The sequence below is a fragment of the Monodelphis domestica genome, chromosome 1 (genome assembly GCF_027887165.1).
Source record: "Monodelphis domestica isolate mMonDom1 chromosome 1, mMonDom1.pri, whole genome shotgun sequence".
Classification (NCBI taxonomy): Eukaryota; Metazoa; Chordata; class Mammalia; order Didelphimorphia; family Didelphidae; genus Monodelphis; species Monodelphis domestica.
The window spans coordinates 190,240,788-190,264,133 of NC_077227.1; the positions used below are offsets into that span (position 1 = coordinate 190,240,788).

A 23,346-nucleotide genomic window follows, 5' to 3' on the forward strand; every position below is an offset into this window, starting at 1 on the left:
TCACTAAACAGATATTGAACTTATTATAACTTTTTAAAATGAGGGATTATTTGGATTCAATCACTACTACAAACATTTTTTTTTCCATACTTGATCTCCAGACAAAATGTCATGAGTACTTTAATGGTATTTGGTTGTACTCAATTCAATATCATTTATTCAGTGACTACTTATGTTAGGCATCAAATAAGGTGAAAGGGATGCAAAAGTCAGAAATGATCCCTACCTTAAAGAAGCTTATATTCTTTGGGGGGAAATAATACAAATAGAGATATATAATTATAGAATATATGCAAACTTTTAGAGGGATAGAGAGAGCCTTAATACCACGGAGTTTTAAAAAAGGCCTTTTATTATATTCGACACTTAAGCTTACAACTGATTCTAGGGACCCTAAATTTTGGGAGTAAAATGAATTTTTACTTTTAATATCCATTTTAACAAAATTCCTTCCCTTTTAGACACTACATGAAGTCATGGAAAGAAGAGAAAGAGTAAGGTGGCTTTCCTTCATAATCGAATATCTTCCATGAATGGAGCTTTGCCTTTCCTCACCTAAGGACAAGAAAATTGTAGTGCTTAACATCTCAGCTATCTTCAAGTGACTGATAAAGCACAGTAATGCTTGGGTTGGATTTTCAAATTTCCATCTGGGTGTATCATTCAGTTTTTTCAAGCAGGAAGAGACATGTAGATTACCTTTCATGGTTGCTAACCTTTTTAAGAGCTTGATCTTACCTTATCTCCATAAGCTTTATAAAGGAATGTTTACAAAGAAATTGGGAAATACTACAAAAAAGAAAGAAAATTGCTCTCGCCCCAAAGAGCAAGCCACTACTCTCTCTGGCCAGATCAAACCCCCTAAATTTTCTAGGACCTTAAAAAGCACTGTTAAAAAGATTGCCAAGTGTTCGTCTGCTCGCAACTTGTCCATAGAAGAAGACGAGGTCAGTAGAGAATATTCCCTCTCTCCCACATTCAGTTATCGTGTGGCGATTGCTAATGGACTGCAAAAGAACATTGTTGTAACAAACAACAGTAATGAAGAACTGGTTCAAGAGCTATCTTCTATTGAGAGCTCCTACTCAGAATCATTAAGTGAGATCAAGGACAGCGGTGAGATCAAGGACAGCGGTGAAATCAAGGAGTACTCCTCACACACAATGCCAGTAAGACGCAACAGAAAGAGCCTGAGCAGCCTGGCTCCCTCGGAAGGAAGCTCAGATGGGGAGCGCACATTACATAGTCTGAAACTAGGAGCCTTACGCAAATTGAGGAAATGGAAAAAGAGCCAAGAGTTCGTTTCCTCTGATTCAGAGTTGAGCACAATGAAAAAAACATGGGGACTCCGAAGCAAATCCTTAGACAGAACTGCCCGTCCCCAGAAAACAAACACTCTGGAACCTGGGTTCAGTTCATCAGGCTGCATTAGCCAAACCCATGATGTTATGGAAATGATATTTAAGGAACTTCAGGGAATAAGCCAGATTGAAACAGAACTTTCAGAATTAAGAGGCCATGTCAATGCTCTCAAACACTCCATTGATGAGATCTCTAGCAGTGTGGAGGTTGTCCAAAGTGAGATAGAACAGCTCCGGACAGGTTTTGTCCAGTCCCGAAGGGAAACCAGAGATATTCATGATTATATTAAACAAATAAGTCATACTGGAAGCAAAGCGAGCCTGAGATTTTTAAATGTGCCCGAAGAAAGATTTGAATATGTTGAAAATGTCGTATACCGGATTCTCATAGATAAAATGGGGTTTTCAGATGCACCTCATGCAATAAAAATTGAATTTGCTCAAAGGATAGGGCAGCAAAGGGATTGTCCAAATGCAAAGCCTCGCCCCATACTTGTATACTTTGAAACACCACAACAGAGGGATTTCATATTGAAAAAGTCTTATAAACTTAAAGGAACAGGCATTGGGGTGTCCACAGATATTTTAACCCATGACATCAGAGAAAGAAAAGACAGAGGAATGCCAACCTCCCAAACCTACGAGAGCATGGACATGAAGCTCTCCACTCTTGAGTCCAAAATCAAAAGGAGCAGTTGGCAGTCCCCAGATGATAGTGATAAAGATCTGGATTCTGATCTTAATAAAAATAGTTACGCTATGATATCAAAGTCAGACTTTCAAACCAAAGCAAGTGCTCCAAAGTCAAATGCAAAGTCTCATAATGCTAGAAGCAGGAATAGAACTGCTGACAGCAGCAAATTTTCAAATAAATCAGACTATGATGAACAAGCTCCACAGTTTTCTGAATCTGATAATTTGGAGAAGGAATCCAAGGCTTATTATGCTGATATGGCTCCCCTCTGGCACTCACAAAGTGATTTTCTCACACCAAAACTGAGCCGTTCTGAATCAGATTTTTCCAAACTATGTCAATCTTATTCTGAAGACTTTTCAGAGCATCAATTTTTTACCAGGACAAATGGAAGTTCTCTCTTGTCTTCTTCAGACAGAGAACTTTGGCAGAGGAGACAAGATGGCACTTCTAACTGGTATAGCAGTTCCCAGGACCAGAACTTTAACAGGAATATTCAAAATGACCAAGGTCCCAGAGAAATAGAGAACACTGAAACAGTGGACAGTGGTGTCAGTAATGGAGTGGTGTGTGTGTCAGGAGACAGAAGTAATTACAGTGATTCTCAGATCTCTTTACGAGATGATCTCTCACCATGGAAAGACTGGAATCAATCAGAACAAGGGGCTGATTTGGGTCTTGACTCATCCACACAGGAAGGTTTTGACTATGACACCAACAGTCTGTCAGACCCACAGCTGGATGGTGACAACAAAGATCTGGATGACTTAGGAAAGTGCCACAGTGACCTTCCAGATGACTCAGAGAGCTATGATTTTACCTTAGATGACAATTCTTCCCCATGCCCAGGGTTGGATAACGAAACACAAGGCCAATGGGTTGGCCCATATGATACTTATCAGGAAGCTAATTCTAATGAAACCTACCCAAATCAAAATCAACTGCCAATGCTGTATCGGAGTCAGAGTGAGCTACCAAGTGATGCCTCAGAGGATGCTGCACCCAAGTCATGGCATAGCAGATTGAGCATAGACCTGTCTGATAAGACATTTAGTTTTCCAAAGTTTGGGTCTACCCTTCAGAGAGCTAAATCAGCTTTGGAAGTTGTGTGGAATAAAAGTACTCAGAGTCTAAGTGGATATGAAGACAGTGGATCATCCTTAATGGGACGATTTAGAACTTTATCCCAGTCTACTGCAAATGAGTCAAGTACCACCCTTGATTCTGATGTCTACACTGAACCATATTATTACAAAGCAGAGGATGAAGAAGACTACAGTGAACCTGGAGCTGAACATGAAACAGATTATGTAGAAGTGATGGAGCAAGTTCTTGCTAAACTAGAGAACAGAACTAGCATTCCTGAAATGGATGATAACATTCAGGAGTATGAACATCCATCATATGAAACTCCTTATGAAACACCACAGGATGAGGGGTATGATGGACAGGTGGATGACCTGATGAGTGAAGGGGGAATGGAATCTTTAAATGGAACAATTACTGAAATGGAAATAAGGGAAGATGAAAACCAGAATGTCCCAGAAAAGCCTCCAGAGGATCCTCCAAAACCCAAGAGGATTCGGCCTTCTTTCAAAGAAGCTGCCTTAAGGGCATACAGGAAGCAAATGGCGGAACTGGAAGAGAAGATTTTAGCTGGAGGTACTCATATTTAAATGCTACATTATAAGTGTAATGATCCTATCATGCAAAATGATGTTTTTGTCAAAGGTATTTTCTAGATTTACTTTGGGGAGAAATAATTTCCCTTTGTCAGAAAGGTCTTTTTCATCCAGGAAGATTACATTTTACTCATTCTGCCCCCACCTTAAGGATGTGTGTGAAAACTGAGGCCTAAAAAATTAAAACCATAGAATAATTAAAATATGGTCTGCAAAGTTAAAATCAGCTTTAGCTCCCTGCTATGTGTTGTTAGAGAATGATATTTACTCCAGGCATATAGAAATGAATGAAGTTACAGATATTCCCTTGCCCTATAACAGAGCTCTAAAGTTTTGCATTTTTTCCCTGCAATATTGTAGTCATCAAGCTAGAAATGAGAGAGGGGAGCTGGGGCATAGTCAACCACCTAGTTGAAGACAACATAAACATGGAATATAGAGGGAAAAACTCCTCAAAACTGCAGAAAGCTGTTAGTACATTGAATGGGTAGCACATATAGTTAGGTGTCCTGTGAGAGAAGGGAAAACGCACATTTGGGAAGCAAAAGAAGTAAGAGTAGGTATTTATATAGTGTCTGCTATAGTCCAGGTATTGTACCAAGCGTAGGGAAGTATTCAGACTTTTGGAGTACTTCATAATGTTGAATTCTGCAAGTGTTTCTCTAAGTATATTGTTTAAGGAGGCAATTGAATTTTTTCTTTTTTTTGGAGGGAAAAGTCAAGTCATCTTAACACAAAGATATTTTAATGATGTATTTTTCAGAATTATGACCTTTCATATGAATTTGAACTTAAATTATCTTAATGTCAATGATTCACCCTCCTGACAAGTCTCTCATTATTTATCTTGATGACTTACCTAACTGACGAGACTGTATGGATTTTTGTGAGGTTTTCCAGGATGATATTTTTAAAAATGAATTAGCATACTATTTCCCCTACCAACTAATGAGCATTTATTAGGCATCTCTAATAACCAAGTGAGGATATTTACTTCATATAGCTACATATTTGGGGATTGATTCACCAAATCAAATATTATTGAGATGTAATTAGAAAATAAACTATAATTATCAAGTTTCTACAGTTGGTAAATGGGCCTTTTCTTTTTTAGTGGAACTACAGTTCCGCATCATTTTCTGGTTAATTCAGGGAGATCCTTGGGTGAATTTGCTCTATGATTGATCCCAATCAGTCACTAATGGGATTGAAATATGTCAGGGCACTCTGGACTGAATCATACAAACTAGCTTGACTAGATTAGATAAATGGCAACAGAAATGAAATAATATAATTGGTATCAAGGCAGTATGATATAGTGGCTAGAGCACTGGCTGTGAAGTCACAAAGATCCATGTTCAAGGCACATCTCTGACATACTGACTTTGAGACTCTGGTCAAGTCTAACCTCTCTCAGTGTACTAGACCTCTCTTTTTAACTTGCAAAGAAGGTAATGCAGGAAATATTTTCTTCCCTGGGAATTCCCAATAGAATAGTGAAACCACAGATCTATTTCTTATCCTTCTACCTATCTGCATTCTCTGATAACATCTGGGATATCACAATCTATCATTTCCTAAGTCTACTCTTTTGTCCAACTAGCAAGATAAAGGATTTTTCTCATTGTTTTCCTACTATCCCCAACTCTTTCCAAACAAAATGTCTTTACCCTGAACTCAAAACCCTCAATATCCTAATTTTAGGGATAAGAGAAGAGATGAGATTTCAATTATTTTTACTTTGCTTCTTGAAACTAGTGTGTATGTGTATACACTCTGGTACACATACATGGCCAGGTGAATTATACTGGGAAACATGCGAAGTATCAAAAACAATAGAATAAAAAGAGGATGACAATGAGTGACTCATTGCTTCTTTACTGTCTAATCTTCCACAGGGATATTAAGGACTAGAATTATTTCTGCCTATTACATATAAGATATTTGCAATTTAGAAATATAATGGAACTTAGGGGTTCAAAATAAAATTTTCTTATAAAAAACAACTAATGAAGGCAGAAATTACAACCTTTAACTATCTGTAATGACCCTAATAGTCTCCCTGAACAAGTAAAACAAATACCACGGAAGTTCAAAAACCCATATCCGGGAAGTTGAGTTACTCTGCCATACTGAGGTTAATAGTAATAGACCTCAAAACTCCTTCTATTGATTAGGAATTTAATATAAATTACTTATCCATTTCCCAGGATTCTTCCCTCCTAAGCTCCATTAGCATGAATTAGCACCAGTGTTCAAGTACACGCTCCTCTTTACTTCTGTTAATGCCTAGTTCTGCTAAACTCAGATTAGAATATTATTATAAATAAAACAAAAACAAACAAACCCTTTAGACTCTATTAGTTTATCAGGAGATATCCCATTCACTCTGGTGTCACAAGATTCTTTACTTAATGGAACACTCCAGTAGATTGCTCTATGCCTACTTTCCCGGCACCCCATCTTTATTTTGTGAGTAGCTTTCTCAATAAAGCTGACTTCCTTTATTGTCTTATGTGCCCCAAGCCTTCCTTGTATTTGAATTTGTCATTCCAAACTTTCCTAAGTCTGCATTAAGACAATATTCAGTCACCAGATAACTTTATCTTACTCTTTGATTCACTTTACTCTTGCTGTCCATATCAGTGGAATTAGGGGTATCACCCAAGAGCTGGATGTTTAATCAATTACTAAAGTCTTAGTCTATAGATTTATGGATTCAATCTAGCAAAATTGGGTCATTTTCTCAGTCCTTTTAGAATCTGTGTTCTCATCCTGTAGTTTTGTACACAGGATTCTTAGGCCTATTAGAGTCCCACTCTTGCTATGTTCTCTCTCTTTCCTCACATTCATTTCCCATAAGATATTGTTTCTTTTGGGATTCCTGCTTGCAGGAAACTTACTTCACTGACTATGTAAGGAAGTGCTGTTCTTACCTCCTCGATAATGCTAACCCTTCCCTATATAATTTCCAAACATTTAAATCCTTGAAAATCAGGCTTTCAGAATCTGGCACTTATTTCCCTTACCTCCTTAAAAAATGTTCATTTTTAACCCTGGTAAGAGGTATTCATTCCTTTCTTTTTTCTGATTGGGTAGGGTGAACAACTCACTTCCACTCTCTGGGTGTTGATTTTTCTCCTCTGTAAAGGGAAGGGATTGGGTTTACATAGCCCTTCAAGTCCTTTTACCTCTAGATTGGCAGTGAGATGGCATGGTGGATAGAAAGCTGTACCTAGAACAGGAAAACCTGAATTCCTATCTTTCAGATACCCTCTGTTCCTAGGCAAGTCATAAATTCTGTTTCCCTCAGGTTCTTCTATAAAAGTGACCTAACAATACTACCCACCTCCCAGGATCAATGTAATTAAAATTAGATGATTTTTATAGAGGGTTTCCAAATTTTAAATCCCTATATTAATGCTAACTTGTTAGATGTATGGTCCTGTGATCCTAAGATTACCCAGTCAGGTTACTAGTTGCTTTCATGACCTTGTTTGGTACAGTTGCTATGGATCACTATTGGGGACCACTATTTCCTAGATTCCATAGGATCCAGAGTCCATAAAGCTAGGTCTGTGGTTATCTCCCCTGAATTTAGCATACCATGGTGCTCCCAGGATGTCATTTCTTCCCAGGTAAACTTTCTTTTTTCTTTTTTTTCCTATTCTGAATTTTTAGGCTTTAGAAGACCTATTGGCTTTTAACTTGCTCACAGAACTTAAATAAGCTATCTTGAGGTTAGACACTTATCTCTGATAGGGAATTCATCTCCTCCTCAGATGAGTGGTTTTTCAGAGCCCAGGCTAACAGGGACATTTCTTTTACTTCTAGTAAACAACATTCTCCAAATCCCTGTGCAAAGATATAAGCCCTAACACAATGTAGAAATTTTTGTTATGGGTTGACATTTTTTTTGGATGGAATTTTTCATGCAAGTATATGGCTGACGAAATAATTAAGGGAATCAAAACTCATTGAAACATACTTTATGTTGGTTCAGATGCTTAACTGATTTTCAAAGTTTTGTCTTTTTGTTACTAGATTTCAATTACGATTGTTATATTACATTGTACAGCAGTTGACTATCTCTTTATGTAGACTCCCCCTCATATACATATACATGCATATAGAAATATATATATATACATATATATATGTATATATATATATATATATATATATATATATAACTTGGACTTTATCTATGCTCTTAGCCTTTGATGTGAAGACAGAAAAGCATCATATCTTAGTGCTGTGATGGAAAGTTAGTTAGAAAGCATTGTAGAAAGCAAGATCACAGAAAAGGGATAGAGCAATTAATTTTGTACTCCTGACTTTCAAAATATAATTCATCTTGAAAGATATGTTTTAAGAAGGGGAATTTAGATCTCAAGAAAAATTATTTTGAATTAAGAAAAACATCTTAGCAAACCACTCATAAAACCAAACATTAAAATAGGCAAAAATTGAAATGATTATACCTAAGCTTATTAATAACAAATCACTATCAATTTCATTTAAAATATATTTTTTCTTTAATGGAATAATGTCAAAATATTCTTTTTGCTTCCATGTTTCCATCTGATGACTTCTTTGTCATACCTCGGGAAAATTACATGAAAATTAAAAACATATAAGCAACTGTCAAGAACCTGAATCTTTTAATAATTTTAAGGTGGAAAAACTAATTCTTATGATGAGTCACTGCCTTATCCACTCTGGACATAGAGAATTGCATTACCTTTAACATTCAGGAATCTTGATACTGTAGACTGATTTTCTCTGGCATCTGTTTTAAATATCTTGAGTTAATTATTCTAAAGGGAATTAGTATATATATATATATTTTTTTTTCTAAGCTATTCTCATGTTGATAAAGTATACCAGATTGAGGGATCAAGAAACTGAAATAGCCTAATTTTGAAAAGAACATGCTTCCTTTTAGCCAACACTGGGCAACCTTCCCCATCTTGTGTTGCCAATATTCCTTGGCTCTTTGGATGAAAAGCTAGCCAAAGAATGGTAGGAAGTCAGTCTCTAGGTTTGATTTCTGCTCTACATCTCCACTGAGAAAGCACAACAAATTGCCAAGTACCATGATGGGTTTTGTGGCATGGACATCTGCTCCCTAGGCATTGGCTTGAGGTCAAGAAATTTTCTTACTTTGGCCACCATTAGGGAATTTTGATGTCTTTTATTCATCTCTAACCCAGGAGGAATTGTCCCCAATATTCTTCCTATAAAACCCTGAGACTTAGTGTTCCCTGCCAGATCTCTATGGAATATAGAGTGATAAAAATGAATTATTTCTTTGTTTTTAAATTATTTTGGTAAGCAAAGGTAAAAGTGGATCTTAAAGTCTTGAAGTCCATGTTATAGGTTATTTGGGTGCTGCACAGTGTTATCATTCCAAATAATTTAGCCACCTTGAACAACAACAACCACCTGGTACCTCTCTGTTTTCTAGCTTCTAGTCCCACATTGGGACCTGATTGACTCTTTTGGAGATATCAGATAGAGTTATTACTACTCTTCCCTCCATGGTAGGAGTCCAATTTTCCTCAAGTTTGTAAATTGGATTGTCCTTATCTTCATAACTAATAGTTACTTCATGGTACAGTTAAAAAAGTATATTAGTGGTTACCTAGTTGAACCCTTTCAATGAAGAATTTATCCAACCTGTTAACTGCTACTGCTAGACCTAACTCTAGGCATAATTCTGAATTAATCATTTATTTTGAGAACTCTTCCACCTGTCATCCCCTCATCTTTCCCTGTATGTTCTCCCCATCCCCCTGCTTATAGCTTCAAATGCCTAGGGATTTAATTCTGCTCATGGGTGGTCATTGCATCCATCAAAATTTATTCAATGTTAATTTATCTTAGGGTTCCACTGTCTGTGAGGCCTTTGGTTGCCCAGTGGGTATAGCACTAGACCTGGAGAGGAAAAGACCTGGATTAAAATTTGACCTCAAACATTTACTATCTGTATAACTAAGTCAAATTATTCAATCTCTATCTGCCTCAGTTTCCTTAACTGTAGAGTGGGGATAATAAAAGTATCTACATCCCAGGGTTATTGTGAGGATTAAATGAGATAATTTTTGTAGTTTGTTGCTGTCTTTAACACTCAAAGAGGACTAAAACGATATCATGATGTCAGGTCAGTGTACAGTGTGTCAGACTATGGCTGATCAGACCAATATGAGCTTGAAAGGCTCTATCACATTCGAGCACAAGTTGCTCAAATGAACTTTTAGGAAAGAGGACTTAGAGCTAAATGCACATAGTAGATGCTTAATAAATACTTGTTTCCTTTTTCTCTGTAAGGGATAATCAATAAAATATTTGGCGCTAAATATTGGTGAATGACAACACCTGTATAGAGTATTCCTCTCAAATGAAATGTTGCATTTTAACAAGAACCCATAATGCTATATGCCTTAAGAGAGACCACTATGGGAATTTAGTGAATTGGGATATAGGACAATGGAAGATTTAATTGTGGAGGATTATCCAGATCAGGCCACCAATCCTGTTCCTAGAAGACCTGCCCTTGTCTCTTATGTTATCTGGAAATATTTATTTTTCATGATTCACATTCTTTAAAACTGTAGGGAGTTTTCTGAAATCATGCCAATAGGATTTAAATGGAATTCATACCACAGGTAAGTTACCATTTTGCTTCTTCATTGCTTTGGGCAACCAAATCTTTATCAGTTTTATACCAATGTCACTTTATTCCCATTTTGATGTGGAAAAGATGATTAAAAATTCAGAACGTTGTCTGGCACTGCTTATTCCCACTAAATAAATGTCAAAAGGAATTGTAAATGACAGAAAAATCTCAAGTTTTCTAGACACATCAGAGTTTTAAAGTAAAAGTTTCTATTCTTAATTAAAAAAATTAAAATCTTGGTCTAGCACATAAATCCGGACTTCTTATATGCTGATAAATGAAGAAGTCTTACAATTGGCTGAAGGATGATGAATTTGGTGTCTGAGTTTGATATGACAAGTTTGAGTTTAATGTCTTTTTCATATCAATTTTTCTTAGCAGAATATACCCCACATCTTTCCCAGACCTCCACTTTATTCACATAGCCTTTGAAATGGTGATATCTTTGAGTAAGAATTACTATTGCTAATAGATTAGTTCCCTTATACACCCATCCTGGAATTCCCTCAGGTTCAAATGTCTAACCTGTCTTTAATTTCTTTAGAAATTTCTACTCTTTTCTCTTTCTCCTCAATTTTCTATCAACTGTATCTTGAATTTCTTGAGCAAAAAAATCATTGTTCTGTGTTTCTTAGTTCATATACAGATACATGTTATTTTGCTAAGTAATAAATTAAAAGGAGGCTTGAAGCATTCCTATCTTGAGATAGGAAAAAAGTGATCCAGGACTTCAAACAGAAGTTCTAGGTTTTCCTTTTCTTCCTTAAGGTAGCACCTTTAATTATATAAATATATCATTATATGCATTGATTTTATTCAAACAAAAACCTTTACATTTTTCTACATGAAATTCTACATTTTAAGTTCTATCATACTAATATGTTATTTAAGGACTCCCTCTACCCCCATGGTTCTCATCTAATTTTATTATGATGTGACCTTTTCTATTTCAGTCACATATCAATTGGGGCTTTATTGTAAACTATGGTGTAAGATGTTGACCTAAACTAGGCGAGGCATTTATTTAAATTATTTTAAGTTTGTATTAGACTGACTGATATGCATTGTATTGTATCATCACTTGCTTTGAGTTGCTTTATTCTCCAGATCTGGCAAATTACTTTCTCTTATTCAGGAAACAATATGAACACATTTAACAAATATTATTCTTATTTTTGCAAACAATTTCATTGTTGGGTGAGGGTACTAATCAATCAAGAAAATTTGTTAAATATGGCCATGTGTCAAAATACTCTCCTTATTACTGGAAATATAAAGAAAGAGAAAAACAGTTCCTAACCTTGAAGATCTCACATTCTGATAGGGGAAGGGGAAAAGAGACAAGCATATTCTCTTTTAGGCAAATACAAGAAGATACATAGAGAGTGGATAGAAGGTAATTAAAAACAAACAGCCTTACCATCTGTCTTAGAATTGATCAATTCTAACACAAAAGAGTGGTAAGGGCTAGGCAATGGGGTTAAATGATGTGCCAAGTGTCACACAGTTATAGAAAGTGTCTGAGGTTTGATTTGAATCCAGGTTCTCCTGACTCCTGGCTTGGCACTTTATCTACTGTGCTACCTAGCTGCCCCTATAGAGGGTAATATTAGAGGAAAAGGCATAGACAACTTGTGTGAGAGAGAAATAAACTTGTCCAGATGATATACCATTTGAGTTTTGGAGGGAGCTAGGGATTCTGGGAATTATATACCAGAGATTCTACTACTTGATGCTGTATAGTCTTAGAATTATTCAAGAGCACTATGTCCAGTAAGCTTACATTTCTTCTTTAAGTTTAGGATGGTGATATTTGGGTTATAGTAAAAACTTTGTTATATATTACTTATATGACTTTAGACAAGTAAGCTAAACCCCATCATTTTACAAATAAGGTAATGAATGCACAAACAAATTGGTTGTGATGATTGTGAGGATGTGATTCACCCCCTTTCTACTTGGTCATGAAAGGCATAGTTGGTTATGAAGGAATAGGAGTGCTTCTGTCTCTCTCATCTTTGTCCTATCTTTAATTCAAACTGACTATATCCTCTGCATTATTAGGATTTCTAACCTCATCTTCAAATTATATGATTCTTTTCTCCTGCACCCCCCAATAGCCAAAAAGAAAATACTTTCCTTCTAGCCTTCTCCCCTCTTCAATCAAGAATAGCATGCCTGCCCAGGAATCTTGAAAATGGCACCTGTTGCAACCCTCTGATCATACAATGTTTACATCATATAGAAACATGACCAATTCAGTTGACCTTCCTTGGCTGCCACATCTACTATTTTGACCAAAAGACTTTGAACTTTTTATTTTGGGGGACTATGGCTTTAGGGATAAAGGAAAGTATGAATAGCAATACACTTTGAGGTGAATTTTCTTGAGCACAAACATGAAAATTGCTCATGGTACAGATTATATACAAGTAAAGGAGGCTGATAAAAGTGTAGCTACACTTAGAGTAAACAAAATCTTACTTAAAAATTGGTTGTAGAAGCAGCTATGTGGTTCCATGGGTAAAGCACACAGCTTGAAGTCAAGAGGATTTGGGTTCAAATCTGTCCTCTGACACTTTTATTTTTACCAAAGAACTTTCTCCTTTTTACTTTGTCTTTTTTTACACATCAAAATAATTTAGAATTTTATTTAGACTATTTCCCATGGTAACATGATTCATGATCCACTCCCTCTCCCCTGTTCTATCTTTCCCCCTTCCAAAGTCAACAAGCAGTTCCACTGGTTTATACATGTAACATTGTTCGAAACCCATTTCCATTTTATTCATATTTGCAGTAGAGGGATCCTTTAACATCAAAACCCTAATCACATCCCAATTGCACTATGTGATCAATCATATATTTTTTTCTAATACATTTCTGGTTCCATGGTTCTTTCTCTGGATGTGGGTAGAGTTCTTTCTTATAAATTCCTCTGGATTGTTCTGGGTCATTGCATTGCTGCTAGTAGAAAAATCTATTACATTCAATTGTGCCACAGTGTATCAGTCTCTGTATACAATATTCTCCTGATTCTGCTCCTATCACTCTGCCTCAATTCCTGGAGGTCATTCCAGTTCACACAGAATCCCTCCATTTCTTTATCCCTTTCAGCATAATAATATGCCATCACTGACAGATACCACAATTTATTCAGTCATTCTCCAATCAATGGACACCCCCTTATTTTTCAATTTTTTTTTGCCACCACAAAGAATGCAACTATAAATATTTTTGTGCAGGTATTTTAATTATCTTATGATTTCTTCAGGGTACAAACCTAGCAGTGGTATGACTGGGTCAAAGGGTAGACATTCATTTTAAGCCTTTTAGGCATAGTTCTAAATTGCTCTCCAGAATTGTTGGACCAATTTGCAACTTCACCAGTGTCTGGTGCTTCCCTTTTTAATTAGACTTAGACCCTGATTACTGAAAATAATGAGTCATGAATGAATTTGAATATATGTAAACTATAGGAGATTTGTTATTCACATTAATTATGGCCTTCCATTTTGGGTAAATTTTTTTTCCCCTATCTCTTCCTGTTGTGTTTGGGCACTGATTTTCCTTTCAGTTCCTTACTACTAAAAATATTTTGGTGTAAATATTTTTCACACATATAACCTTTTAAAACTTTCATCACTTGAGTAATAATAGTATATGCCTAAAAGTGGTATCATTTAGCCAAAGATTGGTTATGGTTTAATGACAGTACAATGACAATTTTAGAGAACAGTTGGATCAATTCATAGCTTTACCTGTAGTGTTTTAATATGTATGCCTAACTTTCCTCACTGCCCCCAACACTTGCCATTTCTCTTTTTCCATGTTTCCCAATCTATTGCAGTGATCTAATTGCCTTCCCTTGAATACCTTTAAAATTTAAAGGTAGTACCACACAACTTTAGATTTAATTACTCTGATATTTTTTAATGTGGGGTAATTTTTGTCTTGTAAGGTATTCTATATTCTCTTGAGTACAGTATGTTATTGACTATTTCTGTATTTCCCACAGTTTTGAAGAGAGATATAGACAAATAATAAATACTTAATAAGCACTTCTTTTCAGTGACTTGATTGTAAAAATATATAGAGTGGACAGCATTTTATCATCAATAGTTACAAAAATCATTCATGTATTTCTATCTTCATTTTTTGTCTTCAGCATCATAGAATCATAGAATATTAAAGCTTACAAGTACTTAAGGAATGACTTATTTCAATGTTTTGATTTTGTAGATACTCAAATCCTTGAGCAGTGAATAGAGAGAATAGAGAAAAAATAATTCATTAAGATTCTATATGAATATGGCACTATTCTAAGGAGGTGTTTAGAAAACATTTTATAGGTTTAGGTCTTCTCCACATGGAATTTACTAAAGAAGAAAATAAACTTTTAGAGAGAGTACAAACATTGAATAAAATATATCATATTAACAAGGTTTTCATAATTATTGGGAGAGAGTTTGGGGTGTCCAGGGTAGTTGGAGATGATGGAGATTGACTCAGGCTTTTCTTGGCGATACCAATGGAAAGGAATAGAGAAGTAGAAAATACAAATTAATGTGTCCCAAAAATAACTTAAAATTGATTTTGAAATGCACCATACAATGCTTTAATAGCATATTCAAGTGTCTCTAATTGTAATACTAAGCCATGAAAGACATAATTTTCAGTAAGAATGCAATGAGTAAATAGAATAGGACCTAGGAATGAGTCATAAAAAATTGAAAAGACTCACAGGTTTTCTCAAAGATATTGGTTATAAGATTTCTAATTGATTTAAAACTACAAGAACTAGTATGCTGTTTGTAAGACTCAAGGGCTAAAACTTGCTTTATATATGGCATTGTTGATCTAAAACCAAACAGATGAAAATTAACATTGATATATAAATATACTGTCTTTAGGTGAAAAAAATTCAGTGTACCCATTATGTGATGGAGGTGGTCATCATTTGGTAGAAGTTCATATAAGAAAGTTGGGGATCAACACTGAAGGGGTTGTAGAAAGAGAGGGACACTAATACATTGCTGGTAGGATTATATACATTAATAATCCCTTCTGGAAAGCAACTCAATATTATTAAATGAAGTCTCTGAAATATCCATACCCTTTGACCCAGAGTTACCACCATTAGGTATATTCCCAAGGGGTTAATTAAAAAAAACATACTAAAATACTTACAGCAACCCTTTTTTGTGGTAGCAAAGAATTATGGAAAGAAATAAATGACAATCAACTGAGGACTGGCTAAACAATTTGTGATATATGAACTGGTAGATTATTACTCTATAAAATAGTGAATATGATGTATACAGAGACACATGAAAAGACTTATATGAACTAATACAAAATAAACAACTGGGAAAAACACACCATGGCTATAACATTGTAAGTGGAAAGATTAATCACAAAATAATGGGAAAATGAATGTTGCACAACTGCACAGAATAAGCATGCAAAGAAAAAGCTCCAAAGAAGTGATGAGAAGATATCTCTCGTTAAGGCCTTTAGGGAGATAGAGAATCAATTTGTTCGGGACGTAATATCAAATTTCAAGGTTTCCCCCATATTTTGATCAGCTTTACTGAGTTTTTGTTTCTCTGCTTTCTTTTCCTGTTAAAAAATGCTTTGTTATAAGAGATGGCTCTTTGGAAGAAGAGAGTATAAGGGTATAGGAGAAAATCTAGACAATATAAGAAGAAAGTAAATAAAAATATCTTAATACAAAGATTCTGTAGGTTTTCAACTGATCTAAAAGCTTAATATGAATCAAAAATAGATTTGACATCTAAGAATACTTAGATAATCTTAGGCCATAAGTGTAGTATTATATCTGGAACAACGAGAAGAAGAATGTAATTTGATGAATAAACTATTTTTTCAAATTTTTAATGCTATATTTTAAAGACTGACAAATCAGAAAGGGGATAGGATCTGGTGACTGTGTAATATGAGAATATTTGAAGGAATTGGTGCAATTTAAGATGATAAGAATTAAAGTTGGAATGGATTTTAAAGACTATTAAACTCCTAAGTTTTCCAAACACCTCTAGTTTTCCAAAGTTTAAAGTCAAGACCCAGAGTGGTTCTATCTCTTAGTCAAATTCACTAAGTACTTAGAAAAGCTAGAGTTTAAACCCACATCCTCAGATTACTAATTTATTATACCATAGCTGCTTCTCAAAGATAAGACCAAGAGGAGCTGTAATAATGGTATTCAAATGTTTGAAGGTTTTTCTTAGGAATATGAAGTAGTTATTCTGTATTTGCCAGATAGGACAACTAGAATGAAAGTATCATTGAGGGAAGTAAATTTTGATTAAATATAAGCAAGAACTTTCTTAAAACTAAGACCTAACAACAGAATTGGTAGCCTTTGATGTAGTGAGTTCTCTGTCACTGGAAGTTACCAAACATGATTGTATGACCTTTAAATAGCTAGATGGCATAATGTTAGAACATTGATTTGAAATCAGAAATACCAAGCACTTATTATCTGTCTGACCCTGGGTGAGCTATTTAACACATTTCAATCTTGGCTTACTTATCTATACAATTGGGATAATAACAATTGTTGTTGTTAATTCATTCTGAGTCTTGTCCAACTCTTCCTGACCCCATTTGGGTTTTCTTGGCACAGATATTGGAGTGGTTTGACATCTCCTTATCCAGCTCATTTTACAGATGAGGAAACTGAGGAAAACAGGGCAACATGAACTTGCCCAAGATCACACAGACTGAAAATGTCTGAGGACAGATTTGAACTCAGGAAAATGAGTCTATCTAGTAGCCCTGGGATAATAATAGTATCCACCTTAAATGATTTCTGTGAGGATCAAAAATATAATATATGAAATGCTTTGCAAAGCTTAAAATAATAAATGCCAGTTAGCATTATTTTTGGTGTACTGTTGAAGAGACTACTGAAATATATGGGGGCAGTGCCAGATATATGCACAAGTAAAATAAATTGTAATTTGAAGCCAAGACATAAAAATAAAACTTCTTAAATTTCAAGTTTTACATAATTAACTATAAAATGTAAAAACATACTCTTGCATTGAGGGACTGTATCAAGTTGCCATCCAAAATAAAATTCAGTAAATTTTTCATAAGTGTGGAAGAGGATTGTAGCTCTTTGGGAGTCTTAGGATGACAAATAACCCAGGAGTAAAGCAATTTTCATTTCTGTAAAAGGGCCAAAGTAATCTGTGTATGGGGCAACAATGGGCTAAGAAAAAGTGTCAGCCTAAGTCCTAGGTGGATGGAAAGTGACAAACTTACTAGATTCTCAACACTTAATTCCAATGATTGCTGCTTTCAAAAAATGGTCTTAAATGTTATTTCTTATGAACAATGTATACAGAGCAAGGTATATTGATTCCATTTCAGATTTGGAGTTATTGTTATTCAGTCCTTTCAAGCCAGTCTTATTCTCTGTGATCCTCTTCGGGATCTTTCTTGGCAAAAAATTTGCCAAAATGATTTTCAAATTCCTTCTCTGGTTCTTATTAAATATTAGGAAACTGAGGCAAATAGGGTTAAGTGACTTTCCAGAAGAATGCAGATTTGAACTCTGGTATTCCTGTCTTAAGCTCTGGTGGTTCATTGTATCACCTAGCTGCCTTTTACCCCAAACAACTTATAGCTAATCATAAAGTAATATCCTCTTCTGAAAACTCCATATTTCTGTTTGTTGAGTTCTATTTAAACTATTGTAAAGGGCAAATGTTTCATCTAAAGATAAATTAATCTGACAGTATGAACTCAATTTTCAAAAGGCTAAATTTGGAAAGTTGACAACTGGCTGTGAAACCCCCTTCTGATAGGAGTATGAGAATCAAAGGTGTATATATTGCTGAAATACAGGTGCCCAATGTACTTACCTTTATTCTTTAGTTTTTCTGCCAAAGTGGAAAAGAAAGTTAGGCATCTGAAGAGATGATAACTGAAATCATATGAGGAATTATTTAATTATGCCAAAGAATAACTGAGAAATTACTCAGAGATAAAATTTAACCATTAGCTCTTAAAGATTGAACTTTATAATAATTATAATTGAAATTATAGCCTAATCATGTAGAAACTTGGGATATCAAGAAATAAGTAGTGACAAAAGTTTCAGAGGATGTAGAGTGGTTATCATCATTTATTGTGAATGGAAGCTTCTTATAACATGCCTAGTAGGGTTCTTACAAGGAATAAGATATTGGACAAGTCTAGAAATGTTTAGGATGAATATAAAAGGTAAATTTCACATTACATTAATGGTGTTTGACAACAATTAAAGACTAATAAACCAAAGAAGTAGTATCTTTTTATATTTTGCTTCAGAATATATATTAATAAGAGTGATCATATGCAATTTTTAGTCTTTAATGAGTCATTTTTTGACATTACAAAGTCACAACTTGGGAGAAAAATATTTTCTTTCACATAGATAACCAAAAGTGTAAGAAACTGATCTGTTCAGAGTAGGAGGTTAACCTATATATCCTTGGCCTAATTAAAGGTAGAATTTTCCTTAAATTCCAGGGATTGTGTTTAGGTGGAAATAATGGTTCCCAAAAGTTTAGATTTGCATGCCTAAACCTATAAAGAAATGGTAAACATTATACTTAACAAAAGACAACTATTTCAGAGTAATATTTTCTAGAGTCTAAAAGTAAATATCAGTCTGAGAAGAATCTATTTATTTATTTTTAACATAATAGCAAATAAGAACAGATTGTTCTTTTCTCTAGGGGAAAGTCATTATATTATATAAAAGCTTTATAAGATTATGATAAAAGTCATAAAACCCAAATATAGATGTCAAATGGAAGTATTCCTATTATGGACTGTGTATATTCTTTTTTTGCAGTGAATAAATTTATTTTGAAAGTCGTAGTTATTCATAATAACAATTCTGTAATAAACCCTTTTGCAATTTAAAAACAAAAAGATCCCCACTGTATAGTTGAAAGTACACTAACTATACTGGAAGTCATGATGTGTCCTAGTCCCACCTCTGTCACTCATTCTCTTTGTAAGTTTGGGCAAGCCAATATTAAGTGACTTTGTCCTCATTTTACTTATGTGTACTAAATTACCTTGAAGATCTCTTCTAACTACAAAGAAGAGTTTATAAAGAGGATTATATAAATGTTATGCTTTCATTTTCATGTGTATCAATTTAGAGCAATTTAATGTTTGAAAGTCTATAACCTGTTTTTATGTATGCATATATATAAGATCCATAATGTTAATAATAGGCAAAGTAATTTTAGAAAGTCCAGATTAAATATAACATTCTTAGTTAACTTTATTTTTCCTTCTGAAGAGTTTGAAACCTACTATAAAGTGATGTGAGTGAATTTATTGTGTGGATTTTTAACCCAAGAGGGCAAGGGTGGAAGTGGTGGCTGTGGTGGTGAGAGTGGTAGTAGTTATCAAATAAATGATGGATTGTGATAGATTTCAATTTATGGTAGCAGGACCTTCAATGCTAGTCAGTCAGTCATTACTAGAAGATGGGTTCAATATCAGATCATATTATTTTCTGTAAGCATGACAGTAACAATTACTCAAAACCAGAAAATTATTATCTAATTATGTACACATTTAAACAAATATGAGAGTAAGACAATTGATATAATAGTGAAAATGCCTATGATTATGTAGGAATTTTCACCTAGTTACCTATGTGGCTGATGAAAAGGTCAGAGATTTAGTTAATTCATTTAATGTTTAATTATGAGAGATGTTGAGGAATTATCTCAGTAAAGAAATTGACTTCTTGGTAAATGAAATTTGAGAAGAAGGAAGAAGTTTGGAAGATGATTCCTAAAGCATTTTACTATTTATATTTTCCTCTGTTCAAGCACCCTTGAGTTCAAGAATATTTGATGCTTACAGAATAAAGTCTTATCTCCTTAGCTTAGCATTCAAGATCTCTGCTAAAGGACAACTTACAACGCACCTCAATAGCCCATCTCACATTCCAACAGTCAAATTCCAAGTAGACTTTTTGTACAATAATACAAAAATCTTTTTTTCCTCAGCTTCTATTCATTAATCCTACTTTTGCTTAATGAAGCCAACTAGAAGAAATGTAATCTTGTTCATATCTTCTATGCAAATATTTCAAGAAAACTAACATGTAAACCACTACTCCCATTCTTCTCTGTTCTAACTGAAACTTGCCTCTCTCCTGACAAGGCCACTGTGAATCTGGAATAATCCTAAGATGATCTGTCATGTTGTGTTCTACTCTGAGTCTAAACACATGTAAAGAAAAATACATATCAGAGAATGTAACTATAATGTGTAGTGTACAGCTCTTGAATCCCTATAACTGGGACTTAGAGAACCTTCAAAAGTAAGTCTTAGCTGACTGACTGTGAAGTATTCTCTTCATAGGAACTGTAGCTCCTACAAAAGAATATAATTAATATTAAAAAGTGGCTTGGGTCCTGTATTTTCCATTTATATTCTAGAGCTGTCCAGTAACCTATTATATCCTCATAGAAAACACTGACAGGTTTTCTACATGGATCATAGTTTCATGGCAAAGATAAAAAAAGTAACATGATGGTTGAGGCAAGCTGGGAAGAGTTCCAGTGCTTTGCAAATTATTTTAAAATATTATTCATTCATTTAAGATATTTTAATTGAAATAATCATGTTCTTTATCATATTAATTACTCCTGTATCCTTTTCCCCTCCGAGAGCTATCTCAGATAAAGGATTTTTTAAGAAAAAAAAAAGAGAAAAAACTTTCAGCAAAACAATATGTATACAATGAAAATATATACAATGTTCCCAACTTGTACACCTTCTGCCTTTGTAAACAGTAGAAGTAGATGTCTTCTCATATCTTTTCTTGGGGGTTACGTTTGTTCTTTGTGATTTTGTAAGTCAATTTTTTGAAAAAATTTTGTTGCTACTTTTCCCATTTCCATTATTGTAGTCATTGTTTATATTGTTTCTTGCATCTGTTCATGTAAGTCTTTCTGTACTTCTTGTTCATCAAATATGAGTTCATTCATTTTTTAAAGAGAGACCATATTTTTTTTTCCATTTTTAACCAACCAAACACTTTTGTAAAAGTTGTTACAGCCATTTTCTTTACATGTGCACCAGAAGGTCCTCAATAAACAATGTACCAGTGTAGGTGTATGAGAGGAAGCATGGCAATATTCCTATTGGGTCTTTGTTAAATCAAGTTTATAGGTGACTGGTCTACACTCATTACATATTATTAGGACATCTTCTGGTGAGGTGAATACAAGTATGATTTTGTAGAATGCCTTTGACATTAAACACTATATAAAGCACATTTCAAATATCTTTCTCCCTTCTAATGGAATTTATATCCAGTCAACAAGCATTTAAACTCTACCTAAATTCTGGAGATATAAAGACAGAATAAAGATCAGTCCCTGTTCTCTAAGAGCTTGCACTCTTTGTGGGGGGTAGGTTGAAGAATTAATGTACAAATACAGAATATAAACAAACAAGCCTTTACATTTGGATATTTGAAGAGAAAACACTAACAACTTGGGATAGAAATGGCTTCACAATGAAGGTAGCACATGAGCAATGTCTAGAAAAAACTTGGGAGCCTTTCGCTTTTTTAGTACATGGTAGACATTGAACTAATACCTGGTGATTGATTTGATTAAGAGAGAAATGAGGAACGAGTGTATTATAGACAAAGAGCAATCCTTCATGTGATATGGGGATAGAAGATTAAGGACTGAGTTTGGGGAGGGATGAGCAGGTCAACTTAGCTGCAATACAAAATTTGTGTTCCAAAGGTAGACTGGAGTCACATTATGAGGTAAAAGAGACTTTTTTTTTGTATGATCCAGGGGCAAAAGGGATTCATTGGAGTTATTTGAGTGGGACGACTGATAAAGATCAGGTTTTTGCTTTAGGAAGATCACATACTACCCAAAGAAGTCTAAGTATGAGGAGGATGAATGATTGTTAGATTTATGACTATAGAATCTATATGACAAGAATACATAATATGAAGTTAAAAATTCCTTTAGTTAATAACATTGGTTTGAGGAAATGTACACAAGGAAGTCTTATGTCAGAGACTCATATTTAGCTTTAATCAACCATCTTATGTGATTTGTTTAATTCTGGATGAATTTTGAGTAGTATGAAAGAATCTAATCCAGCCTTAAGGCTGATTTCTCATCTTTGTAGATATTCAAAAGAATAGGTCCCAATTCTACATGATTCCACTAAAAGTGTCCTTATAAAAACTTGAGTTAGAATATCATTATTGGAATTAGTATATTCACTTTCATTGAAAGAAAAATAATCATTTAGATGTATAAATCCTTGGTATATCTATTAGGGATGTTATAAAAAGATTTTCGCTGTAATATAGTACCAGTTATATTAAAGTACATACAAATATATCTGATACTAGGATCTGTGAGCTTATTTTAAAAAATATTTTGATGTATTTTAATATAATTATTTTCTTTGAAATCCTATATATTTTATTTTATGCATTTAAAAACATTCTGAGAAAGGATCCATAGACTTCACTATACACCCAAAGGAGTCCATGACACAAAAAAGGTTGAGAATCTCTATCTTAGAATATTCTTGGCCACTCTAAAAAAATGGTCATTGGGCTATACAATTAAAAACACTTCCTCTTAGTAGCTAGAAATCCTTAAAGACCTCCAAATCAATTTATCACCTCTACTCATGGAAGCATGGTTCTTCTTGAACTTTTATTTAGATTATTTAGGTTTATTACCCTGAGTTAGCCCCAATTATACCTCCAAATTCAAGGGTGCTTGTTTACCTTGATATTCTAAGATGTGAACTAAACATATCCAGGAGCAAAAAATATGACTCTATGGCATTCCTTGCTTTTAGATGAAATGAGTTCTGGAGATACTATCC

The 23,346-nt window shown here is 34.4% G+C and overlaps 1 protein-coding gene across 1 annotated transcript in view; it reads left to right on the plus strand.

The window, feature by feature from the left end:
• Positions 1-605: 605 nt before the first annotated feature.
• UNC13C (unc-13 homolog C) overlaps positions 606-23,346 on the plus strand; it is an 817,657-nt gene continuing 794,916 nt past the window's right edge. Inside the window, exon 1 of the mRNA XM_056810215.1 lies at positions 606-3,717. Coding sequence (XP_056666193.1) covers positions 705-3,717 — 3,013 coding nt within the window. The 5' untranslated portion in view covers positions 606-704. The remainder of the gene's footprint in view (positions 3,718-23,346) is intronic.